The sequence below is a fragment of the Gossypium hirsutum genome, chromosome A07 (genome assembly GCF_007990345.1).
Source record: "Gossypium hirsutum isolate 1008001.06 chromosome A07, Gossypium_hirsutum_v2.1, whole genome shotgun sequence".
NCBI classification, from domain to species: domain Eukaryota; kingdom Viridiplantae; phylum Streptophyta; class Magnoliopsida; order Malvales; family Malvaceae; genus Gossypium; species Gossypium hirsutum.
The window spans coordinates 27,565,220-27,578,206 of NC_053430.1; the positions used below are offsets into that span (position 1 = coordinate 27,565,220).

At 32.7% G+C, this 12,987-nt stretch overlaps 3 protein-coding genes across 3 annotated transcripts; 2 read left to right on the forward strand and 1 right to left on the reverse strand.

The window, feature by feature from the left end:
* Window positions 1–1,228: 1,228 nt before the first annotated feature.
* Window positions 1,229–2,622, forward strand: LOC107953037 (galactinol synthase 1). Its single transcript, XM_016888264.2, has 3 exons — window positions 1,229–1,689; window positions 1,815–2,270; window positions 2,350–2,622. The coding sequence occupies exons 1-3, from the start codon at window positions 1,360–1,362 to the stop codon at window positions 2,575–2,577; spliced, it is 1,014 nt and encodes a 337-aa protein (XP_016743753.1). The 5' UTR covers window positions 1,229–1,359; the 3' UTR covers window positions 2,578–2,622.
* A 691-nt stretch (window positions 2,623–3,313) lies between these two features.
* Window positions 3,314–7,244, forward strand: LOC107955847 (pectinesterase inhibitor 5). Its single transcript, XM_016891637.1, has 3 exons — window positions 3,314–3,352; window positions 3,436–3,568; window positions 6,787–7,244. Exons 1-3 carry the CDS (start codon window positions 3,314–3,316, stop codon window positions 7,242–7,244), a joined length of 630 nt encoding a protein of 209 aa, XP_016747126.1.
* Window positions 7,245–9,418: 2,174 nt separating this feature from the next.
* On the reverse strand, window positions 9,419–10,810 carry LOC107955846 (putative pumilio homolog 8, chloroplastic). Its single transcript, XM_016891636.2, has one exon. It carries the CDS (start codon window positions 10,808–10,810, stop codon window positions 9,419–9,421), a length of 1,392 nt encoding a protein of 463 aa, XP_016747125.1.
* Window positions 10,811–12,987: the final 2,177 nt, after the last annotated feature.

A 12,987-nucleotide genomic window follows, 5' to 3' on the forward strand; every position in this document is an offset into this window, starting at 1 on the left:
AGTATAATTTAAAGGACAATTTAGATTCGATAAGTGGAAGTACAATTATAATTATAAATATAAATAATATATATTTGAATGTATAAAATATAATCAAATTTATAAATGAAATGATTTAAACATAACCCACTATAAATTAAAAATCTCAAAAATCATCCAAGGCAAGTTTGGATTGACATTTTATTAAAACTATTGAAAGAAAAGAAAAAGATATATATTACATTAGAGGGATCGACCATAAGCATCAAATTTTAGAATTTAGATAGTAAAGTAACCTCAATCAGGGCGAAGGCGAGCAATTAAAGGAGGCAAAAATTAAGATTTTAGTTTGTAATAGTAGGAACATTTTATGAAGAATAAATATGGAATCATGGTACTAATGGTCGTGGAAATTGCAACAATTAGAGCCACTTTCACATGCCCATAGCCTTAATCATTCTAATTACCTATTAAAAACATATGGCATTTACAAATATTTTATAAGGGTAATTATTAATTGTTGTAATATTAAGTATGCACTTGTCATTTAGGTGGCAAAAATCAACAAAATCTCCTTCATAACTCTCGAATATTCATGATTCTACCAATAAAAGAGAGGTTTTTTCCTCCATTAATGCACCTATATTATAAGTTGATTTATTATTAGGGTTACAAACACCATTTGGTTGAAAAAGAAGGATTCTTCTACATGATTCAAGGCTTTGATTTTGGTCCAGAATCTTGCTGCCACATCCCAACACCAAGCAAGGCATAAATCACAGTGTTTCTGCTTCCGCTTTTCTTCTACATTGGAAATTTTAATTATTTCCCACTAAATTACATTTACCAAAATAAATACAGATCTCCCCACTGTACTTGGATACTCGAGTTTTGATTGGATGCCCTTGATTTCATAATCATAGATTTGATTTGATTGGAAACAATTTTAAAAGGAAAGTTTTATCTTAAATTTTTAAGTATTTTCACTTTTAAATTATCCGATCGATTAATGAAAAAAATAAAATTAAATAATAATTTAATTATCATTTTATAATTTTTTATAATAGTAAAAGATGGTTCTAGCTAGCTAGCGTCTTCCACTACGCTAGTCCCATGTCTAGAACCTTCTCGGAATCAATGCTGCCACCATTGGATCATCTTTTAGGACACGTGTATGGCACACATCAAATTATCACCAGAAATTAAAGTATGAAACATAATATTTTCAGCTTCTATTTAAACACCCTTCGGCTGTCTCTAGTGGTACAACGAAATAAACCCCATAAGTAAAGCTTATAACTGTAAGGGCTCTCTTCAGTCCTCCTTCATCAGTGATCTCAATCTCCATCCTATATATCTCACCAAGTAACACACATTCTCATGGCTCCTGAACTGGTTCAAGCAGGTGTTAAACCAACTGTGTTGGCTAAACCAGTCACCTTGCCCAAGCGAGCTTACGTTACCTTCTTGGCTGGCGATGGAGATTACGTGAAAGGCGTTGTAGGGTTAGCCAAAGGGTTAAGGAAGGTGAAATCCGCATACCCTTTAGTGGTTGCCGTTTTGCCCGCCGTTCCCGAGGAGCACAGGCGGATTCTGGAGAACCAGGGGTGTATCGTCCGAGAGATCGAACCCGTTTACCCGCCCGAGAATCAGACCCAGTTCGCCATGGCTTACTACGTCATCAACTATTCCAAGCTCCGTATTTGGAAGGTACGTCACACTGAATGAACACGTGGCAACCTCTCGTGCAAAATCTTTGCATGATGTTTGAATTTTAGTCGTATAGTTTTTTTTTTCTTTTCCATTAATGCCGGGGTTAATTTTGGTGGGTGCAGTTCGTGGAGTACAGTAAGATGATATACCTGGACGGGGATATTCAGGTGTACGAGAATATTGATCACCTATTCGACTCACCTGATGGGCAATTCTACGCAGTAATGGACTGTTTCTGTGAGAAAACGTGGAGTCATACCCCACAATTCAAGATCGGTTACTGCCAACAGTGCCCTGACAAGGTCAAGTGGCCCGCCGAGATGGGTCAGCCACCTGCACTTTACTTCAATGCTGGCATGTTTGTGTTTGAGCCCAGTCTTACCACCTATGAAAGCCTCTTGGCTACTCTTAAAATCACCCCTCCTACCCCGTTTGCCGAGCAGGACTTTTTGAACATGTACTTTAAGGACATTTACAAGCCAATTCCTTTGGTCTACAACCTGGTTCTCGCCATGTTATGGCGTCATCCTGAGAATGTGGAGCTTGACAAAGTGAAGGTTGTTCACTACTGTGCAGCGGTAAGAAGTTTAACCAACAACGTCTATAGATACAGATATATTTTGTATCATAACGGTCACTGAATAAAATTATTAACAGGGATCGAAGCCATGGAGGTACACAGGGAAAGAAGAGAACATGCAAAGAGAAGACGTGAAGATGTTGGTTCAGAAATGGTGGGATATTTACAACGACGAGTCTCTTGATTACGAGAAACCAACCATTGTTGAAGGAGAGGCGGCAGAGTCGGTGAACATGCAGCCGTTCCTGGTGGCACTCTCAGAAGCTGGTAAAGTCCAATACGTAACGGCCCCATCAGCGGCTTAATAATAAACAACATGGCCAGCTCTGTTTTAGAAGAACAACGATCCAGGAAAAAAAAAAAGAAACTACTACTAAACGTATAGCTGTAGAGAAAAAGTAAGCAATGTCCTTTTCCCTAGAGAGGTTGAGGAATAAAAGCTATTAGGTTTTGCTTCTTTTTTTTTTTCTTTTTCTTTCTTTATTTCTCTTTTTTTACTTCTTGATGAAAGTTTATGGTACCAACTTGTGGTGTGGTGTCCGAGTTGGAAATGTGTGTTTTAATTCCCAAACGAGTCCTGTTAATCAAAGAGAAGGGTCTGCAGAAATGGACCATATTGTAATGTTTTGCAGCTATATATACATATGGTTATATGTATCACACTCTACTATATCTGAATCAGAAGTGCCCATTTCCACTAAAATCACCTTTATATCTTTATTGCAACCTTTTCGACTGAATTACACCAATATATCTTTGCTAAATAGCAAAGTGATTTAAAGACAATTCTCATGAATCTTTAAACGTCTTCTAGCTTCTTAAAAAAAATTTACACCTAATGTGAATGTAGCTCTTTAACGTTTTGTTTTATTTTTGAATTTAACTTTAATTTCTTTTAAACAACTCAACCCTTGATCTTTTAATTTTGATAAGATGAAAAAGGTTATGTATTTGTTGAGTCATTAACAAATTCAACTGAACAGCTGAAGTGATCCTCCACATCAATTACAATAAAAATGATGTGATATAATACGATCCTCAATGGTAGGCGATGGGGTCACCACTCAGTTGCAAAAGGATGTTGGTCACCTTTAGCAGGAAGTTGTCAAACTTCAAGTCGAACTCTCGCAGTGGGACACTAAGTTAGATGCTTGTTTGAGCAGTATTTGGGTAAACCAACTAATGCTCCTTCTGCTGGTCCATCACCAGAAATGGGCAAAGGCATCTTAGGTGATCCTCCACCTGGTTTTCCTCCTAAGGAAGCTTCGCCTATTTCTCCTACGATGGATCTGGGAGGTATGGGTACCTCGTCTCGTTCGAGCAACATGGAGATAGTCCCTCGACCTTATAAGCTCAAGTGCCAACGGTTTGATGGCTCGAATTTTAAGGAAATAAATAAATATGAAATGCTAGAGTAATTAGATAAAATTAGATGTGTTGTAATCATATTATCATATTTCCTTGAATCAATAGATTGCATACGGTTTTATTTTAATTTTTTATTTGTTTAGAAATTTTTTAATATATTGATAATTTATTATAATCGTTAATATATATTTTTAAAATATAAATTACCAATTATATAAATATTTAGACTGAAGTCTTGTAATTGAAAATCATACATAATCTTCAAGTTTTATGAGTAGCAAAGCAATGCTCCTTAAGCTCTTGTTGAGAACGTTATATCTGTCAAATATTAATTTAATGACAATATAAATTATTATAAAAAACCATAAATAATGTTTTTTTAAATGTTGATAAATAGTATTTAACAAATATTTCATAATTTAACTCATGGATAAATCTCAGAGTTATATATGAATTTTAGTTTAATGTGCAATACTATATACGTATTTTGATTTTGTATAATTTTATATATGAAATTTTGATTTGATCTAATTCTTATAAATTATTAACACAATTATTGATATAACATAATTTTATATTTATATATTGCATATGCATATAATATTATTTATCCAATATAAAAATAAATTGATGTGTCTATTTCTTTAGGTGTAAATGACTGATTCAAAATTAAAGCTTAATGTTTATACATTTGAACCACAATCAAAGTTTCATGTGTATAATTGCACCAAAGTAAAGTTCATATATCAAATTGCACATTAAATTAAAGTTCATGTATAATTTTAAAATTTATCCCTTTTAAAAATAAATCAATTACAACTATTTAAGGAATATAATATAAATATAAGGTTGAATATGAAATATTCCAGGTTTTTTGGATAACAAACTTAGTGCAGAAAATTACAAACTAGTAAATTACAAAATAAACTTAAGCATAAAAACTGCATGTATGCCTATCCATATCTATAAAGGAATTAGTAATTTCGGGTGGAATATCGAACACTTGCAAGTTAGCTTTTTCCATCAAAACTTGCTTAGCTAAGCAATCCACAACCTGATTATACTCCCTTAGAATATATTTCAAAATCTAATGATTTTCCTGAGACAAAATATTGCAGAATCGCCTAATCAAAGCTGAGGTGAATTAGTAGAAGAGTTGCCGAGGATGCTTTTGACAACTTCCAAGCTATCAGTTTGAATGGTGACATGAAAATGTCCTTTGTGTTGGATAATTTTAAGACCGTCGAGAATGCCCCAGAGTTCTGCATCAAAAACTGAACATTTACCGAGGAAGCGATGATATCCAACGATCCAATTTCCTTCCTTATCACGAACAACTCCCCCTGCAGCAGCAAGACCAGATCCCAATTGCACTGCTCCATCAGTGTTGAGAAAAATCGAATCCTCAAATGTATTAGTGCAGAAATATTGAATAAAAACGTAATGCAGAAATTGGGGGTTTACTAAATGGACACACTTTTATGGGAATGTTAAACATATATAAAATCTCAATACTTTCCAAAATGTTAAACGTAATTTTAGTTTTCCAATTACTGATTCAGGAGTATTGGAACTGATTTTTATATTATTTTCTAAATATAATTAAATTCTATTTAAAAAGAAATAAAAAATATTATTTTCTAAATATAATCAGTCAAAATAAAAGCAAATAATTTCATAATCAATACTAATTTAGGCCACTACTAAAAAATTAACTTGTGTATTTAATCATTTTTAATATTTAATAATTATAATTAAATCAATATTATGGTTTTTTTGTACCAAGTAATTAACAACACTTCACGTATTAATAATAAGTATAAAATCAAAAATAATTTAGTTTATAAAGGTTTGCACGAATGGTTGTCTCTTAATTTTCAGGTCAACCCAAATTTTCACGGTGGAGAAACTAGTGGGCGTGCCTCTTCGGACTTTTGGCTTGGCGCCTATGGAAGAAACATAATCTCTTCATTTGCCAAGAAAAATCGTGGAGCCCGAAGGAGATAATTAAAATCTCGGTGTCTTGGGCTAAGCACTTCTCCTTGGCAAGTAGACAAGTTGCAGATGTTGAAACTGAATCGACCCATGGAGAACCATTGGCAGGAGAATGGACTTACCTTAACACAGATCATGTTGTTAGAGTGGACTCAGAGGCTAAAACTGCAGGGGTAGTGCTGTGAGACAGAAATGGAGAGTGGATCTTAGGTTATAATAAATACCTAGGTAATTGTTGAATCCTTGCTGCGAAACTTTGTTTTTCTTGATGGCCTAAAACTCATCTAGCAAAGTGGCGAGGTTAATGTTGTAATTCAATCTGACAGTACGAAGGTAGTTAAAGCTATTCACGGAAGTGTCTTGAAGACCTCACACTCTGCTCTAATCAGAAGGATACAACGCATCTTATTCCAAGAAAGTAATCGGATCCTACGCTACATTCCTAAGGAACAAAATCAAAGTGCCGATTTTATAGCCAAATTGGCTTTTAGAGAAAAAGAAGACCTACAACTAATTGAAATCCCCTGAAGCAATCTCAGCACTAATCAAAGTTGACAAAGAGAAGAATCTTTGTATTCCATTTTCCAACCATGTAACTTAATTTTGTAAATTTCTTTTTTTCACCAAAAAAAAAGTTTAAACTTATATCTATTGTAATGTAATTTATACAAAATCTTTTTAAAATGACAGTGCATTAAAAAAATCAGATCATTTACGTAGGATTATTACCTTTTTTTAATTAAAACTTCCTTTTTTAAGATAAGAATATATAAGATATCAAATCAATTATATTGTTAAATCTATAAAATTTATTCTTATTTTTAAGATTTTCTTTTGAAGAGATTTTCATCATCGTCTCTCTCTCTCTTTCTATATATATATAATCTTGAACACATGGTATGATAATTTTTTATCAGTACAACAGTGCATGAGGGCAATTAAAGTTTTATGGAAAACTCCATTAATGCAAACTAAAATCATAAAGCTGAAAAATCACGCTCAATCTTTATATAATATAATATAATGTAATCTCTATTTCACAAAAATAAAAAATAAAAAAATGGGTAACTTGAATTCTTTATGTTCCGTCGCTACCATTTTAGTAGCAATCGCCTAATTTTGTTTCAACGGAGTCGTCGTTGCGGATGTAGCCTTGATTAAAAGCATCTGCAAGCAGTCCCAAGACTACGACTTTTGCATGAGAAGTCTCGGCACCGACCCTCGCTCCGAAACGACCGACGTACGTGGCCTTGCCATGGTCTCTGCTTCACTCGCGGTTATCCAAATTCAAGATACCCTCGGTCGCATTCCCGACATTATCAAACAAACGACCGACCCTGTTGCTGTTCGGCGACTCGGGGTGTGCGAAAATGATTACGATGGCTTGTTGGGGAATTTCCAGAACGCCTTCCGCGCTACTTCTAACAATGCTTTTCAGGATACCGTAAAGTTTGTTAGAGATGGAGAAAAACAAGTTGCTGATTGCCATAACATTTTCAGGAAGGATGGACCGTTTGCTACATCACCGATTGAAGGGGATGATGTCAAAGTGTTCAAATTAGCAGAGCTGGTTTTGATAGCCATTTATCGTCTAATACCCAAAATATAGTAGAGTTAATTTTAGTTACAAAAATAATTGACACTGGACAACAACAGTTGATGATTTTCATCAAAATATCTCACCATTTTATCGCTTTTTGTTTAAGCAGCTAATTCTTTTAAAGATGGGATTCCATTTCTCTCTCAATAACTGAAGCAGCAAGTAGACAGCTTTTATGATCAAGATTTAGCTGTGTAACCTAAATACCAAAACTCTGCGTTTCGGGTGATACTTGCAAAACAGCGAATGCCTTTGTTCTTTTTTCTTCTTTCAGTGGATCACAGAAATTTGGCGTCCCTTTTCGTTTTATCTAAATGCTTATTTTCTGTGTTAGGATAAACTTGCACGAATTCGATCTAAGTAATTAATTTGGTGATTTTATTAGTTTAATTAATTCATTTAATTCAATTCAATTAAATAAATTATTAAAAAGTTGTACTAATTAATGTTTGAATAAAAATTCTTTTTAAAAGCGTCCTTTTTTTAGGACTTATAAAAATCTTTCGAGTGGTACCATAATTTGTTCTATGTACAACAATGTGTTGAACTATTTCAACAAGTTTGCGCATAAAATATTCAGCATCTGGGTGGTATCCACAACCCCTTTTCGGGCTTCATAACAAGAAATGATATATTCTGTTAAAGACAATCTTTCGCGTAAATTGCTTTGAATGGGTAGATTGATAATATGTTCTTGGGGATCTGACATTAATCCTTTCATACCTACTAATTTGTGCACTTGAGATGCATTTCCTCTAGCTCCTAAGATAGACATTATATGGACTGGGTTAAACAAGTCAGTCATCCTAAAATTAGGATTCATTTCTTGTCGCAAATATTCATTTGTAGCATACCATATCTCACTTGATTGGCGTAATTTTTTTACCGCGTGTACATTCCCAAAATGATGGTGTTTTCCCAAAAATCAAACTTTATTGTTTAGCATCTTGGACTAGCCATCCCTTAGAAGGTATCGTTAAAAGATTATCAATTCCTAATGAAATGGATGTAACAGTGGCTTGTTGGAAACCCATAGCCCCGTCAGTTGAACTAATTTTTTGTTTGGTTCAATCAATTTTCAAATTAATCAGTTCAATGCCTTTCTATGTATCAATACCTGACTAATTCTCGATTCAACTGGTTCAGTCTGATTCAATCAATCTTGATAATCAGGAATTTAGATTTATAAATTTATTTTTATATTAAATAAAAAAATTTGAACTCCAATTCTTTAAATTCAAATTTCAATTTTTCTTCTTTATTTTTTGATATATCAAATTTAGAATTGGAAATTTATTGAGTACCTTATTTGACACTTTTCTTTTCTTTTCTTTTTTTATAGACAAATATAATAAATTTTACATTGTTATGAGAAATTCAAATTTATCTACAATATATACACATATTTGGACGAAGTTTGAATCCCAGAGTCAATCCTTATTATTAAGAGAGTTTTATTTGAATGTCACTTTCGATCCAAACATGACTAGTTTCAAATAATAAAACGAATTATAATGATCGGTTATAAAAAAAATGTATCACTTAAGTTTCTATACTAATTTATAAATGTTTGATTGAGTTAGTGTTACCCATTAACCGGGTTCCAACTCAGTTAAGAAGTTACCAAAAACACTTCTTTTTATAAAATAATAAATAAATATTATTATGAGGGTATTCTTCATCTTTTTGTATTTTTATATAAAAACTAAAAAATTATATACACCATAAAATTTAAACATAAAGAGGCTGGTATAAATGGTTTTATAGTTTTTCTAAATATAATTGTGTTTGGGTTGTTTTTTTTCTTTTTATAACATGAGTGAAAAACAATATTATATAACATATAATATTTCACAGTAATTGGGATTAATACATATATTTTATCTTTTTTCCGAAACAAAGGATTTAATGAAAAAAATTATTCATGTGTGCTAATTTAATTATTGAAAATCCATTGCATTTATTATTTTAAAAAAAGAAGAAGAAAATTCATTACATTTGATAACAAAACCAGGGACTCCATAGCTAACAAGTAACAAATGACTCTGAACAAAAAAAAGAAAAGAAAACCAACTAAGAATGGATGCTACACTAAAAAAATACTGGAACTATCAACAAAGATTTCACTAAAATCCAACACTTAATTATCCTAAAAAAAGCTAAATGAAAGACGTGTAGCTTGTTTATTGCAGAGATCTCAACACTGACAGAACATTTCTTCCATATCCATGTTGCAGACACTTGAAATGTTGTTCCAGTTTCACAACCAGACTTCCATGAAGTGAAATTTCCCTTTTCTTACTCTCTTTCAAAGCTGTTTGAACAACATAGTTTCCATACCGATCTTTCGCGACCGAAACCAATCGATCACTTCGAAGAAGCTCGTTTATCACCCGATCCAACCCTGACGATAGAAAGCAGTGCTCCACCACATAACTTCCGGTTTTCGTTGTCGACAATTTCACATAGTAACCTTCCAAATTCCTGAATATTTGGTCATTCATCGCAGGGTTTTGGAGTTGTATCACACATTGGACAACATAGTTCCCTGTGGGATCTTGTGCTAGGAAAGCCGAATTCCTACTTATCAAATTCAGCAGTTGATCTCGTCGCGGTCCTTTGATTCGGATCACAAACCCGCTCATCGACACCGATCCTTGCTCGTGTCTAACGAGTTCCAAACACTGTTTCATTGCTTGAATGTTTAACGGATCGTTAGTCTGAGAATCAAGAACATCGAGGCACTCGAATATCACATAGTGTCCGATCGGATCCATCATCAGTTTTTCGAATGTGTCACTCAAAGCTTTGATGACATAAGTAATCAATGGTGATTTCTCAAGAACAGTGATTAATTTCTTGATTGAACAGCTTCCATATTTGAGAAGTGATGCATAGTAAATGTAATTGTGAGGAACTAATAGCCTTTCCAGTATCATTTGCAACTGGGTTTCGTCTGCAGATTCCATCAATTTTTGGAATAAATAGCGACCGGATTGATCGATCATCAACTCCACTATGAAGTCGAAAACCCAACTAAATATCATATTGCTATTTGTTGAATTAGATAACAATTTCTGGAGATCTTTTGATCCCTCTTCAGTCTTTGCCATATCGATAACCCAATTACTGTAACCATAAGAATACTCTGAATCCAAACTGAAGATAGGTTGAAACCCAGGGCTTCCATTAGAAAAACCATTGAACCAGTTAACATTATCGAACATGGAAGAACCCAGATTCGTAGATTTTCCCGTAAAGTCATCCAAACAAGACCGAAAACTCCCAACCCTTGAAAAACCTAAACCATGGTTCCGTTGAGGATCAGGGAAGACGCCAGCTGAAGAAGCATTCAAAGACAAAGACGAATTGTCGAAAAGATAGAGATTTTCAAAAGGAAGCTGAAGTGCTTCAAGAGAAGAAGAATACATCGAAGCCATTGTGTTGGGGTTTTGGGGATGAGTTGAATTCTCCATTGAAACAGGAAGAAGAGAGAGGATACAAGGAAAGACAATGAGATCTTTGGTATTTACAACACTTTGAAATTGTTGTTGGATTCTAAGTATGTTTTCCATGTTCTTTTGGAAGTAGGAAATTCGTATTATATTTCTCCGTAGGATTTTAAACTTCTCCTCAAACTAGGAATTGAGATATATATTTTCAATAATAACGTGATTACTTGTTTGACAAGAAATCGCAATTCTAGTTAATGTTAAAGAATTAACCCTCTCTATATTTAATTTTTTATTTCATTAAGATACGGGTGTCCATGGGTCGAGCCGGGCCGAAAAATAGACCTAAAATTTTGTCCAAATTCAGCCCAAATAAAAAATGTTGAAATTCGAACTTTGTCCAATTCATCTATATTAATTTTTTTATATAATTTTTTAAAAATATATAAATAAATAAATAATACTAAAAACATTAAAATAATTATTTTCAACAAATTGAAAATAAATTTTAAAAAAGTATATACACTTAAATAACACTAAAATATGTGCAACTTAACAATCAAATGCATCTAAAATAGTAACAAAATTAAAAATAAAATAAAAGTTATATAATATATAAACAATAACAACAAAATAGTATCAACATAACAGTGAAAAAAAATAATAAGAAAATAACAAAAAAAGTAATAGAAAAAACAACAAGAACAATAAAAATAGTAGCCATTTTTTTTATATTTGGGTCGAGCTCGGGCCAAAAAAGCCTTATCCAATGTCAGACTCGTTTTCAAAATGAGCTTTATTTTTTTTGCCCAAGCCCATTTTTCAGGACTATATTTTTACTCAAACCCTCCCACTTTTCAAGCAGTCTTTCGGGTCGGGCAAGCAGGTTTATTATCAAACTAAATATTTAAATTTTAGGCTTTTTTACGTATATAATATAAAAAAATTTAATAAATATCTAAATGGTATACTAGCTCAATTAATTACGAAAATGGTATGGTAGGGGTGGTGGAGAGTGTCAAAGAGACAACATCACCCCTCTTTTTTGACACATGTCAGCCACCATTTTTTTAATGGGTGAAGACATCTTCATTGACGACACTAAAAACCCGTATACAGGTCAAAATGGGATAAATATGAGTCAAAATGGGTTAAAATAGGGGTCAAAATACGAAAATGGTATTTTTGGTGGAGCCTTGTTGATAGGTGCCACTAGTGGGTTAAGCCTCTTTGACAAGCAACATCACACTAGTGAAATCTTACTGATAGGCGACATTGATATCAGCGAGAGGTCTCGTCGACGAAGGGAAGCTAACATGATGAGATGAGGCAATGGTACTTCACGTGAGTGAAGGTTTAAATTTGGGGATCTGATAACCAACTATGGTCCCTTGTTCGATGCTAAAGAAATAAAGGAGTTTTGGAGTTTAAAAAAAGAAGAAGAAGAAGAAGAAGAAGAAGAAGAAAGCAATAGAGAAAAGAAAAAGAATGAAGGTAAAAAATAAAAAAAAAAGTTAGTAAAGAAGATAAAAGAGAAAAAAGGAGAAGGAAAAAAAGAAGAAAAACTCATATGCTAGGGTAAAGAAGATGAAGAAGAAGGTATATGTGTTTGTTTGTTTGTTAAAAAAAAAAGAAAAAGAAGAGGAGATTAGAGAATAAATTTTTGTTTTAGGGTTTTGAAGGAAGCATTGAAATAATTTATTTTAAAGGTATTTATTAGTAATAATTACAAATTATTTGTTTAGTTTATTATTTATTGTGATTTAGTGTTTATTGTGATTTGTTCAACATGAATGTAATTTTTTTTTGTTTTTGATTTATTTGACAAATGTTTTTAATTTATTGAGATTTTGATTAATTTTTTTATTTATTTATTTTTGTAAGAAATATAGGTTGTTTGAAAGAAACTTAGCAGGTATGTTGTAACACCCCTATACCATGTTCGACTCAAGGAATCTGATATAAGAATATTACATTTGGTGCCAAAGTAATTTTAGCTAATCACTAAATATATTTGAACATAAAAAAAACAAATAATAAATTTAAATAATTTATATTTTAGTCCCTATTACTACTTGGAACATACTTGATCTTCCTAAGTACATGTCATTCTATTCAAAATTTTAAAACATACCCTCTTGATACTTGAAGATGTGATGAGATGAATGCTCACAATCTCAAATACAACTCTTCAAAATTATTGTACCTAATCTGCACACGGTAACAAACCGTACGCTGAGTATACACTCAGTGATATTACTATAATTCAAATACTTAAGGTAAAAACAATAAATATGCAC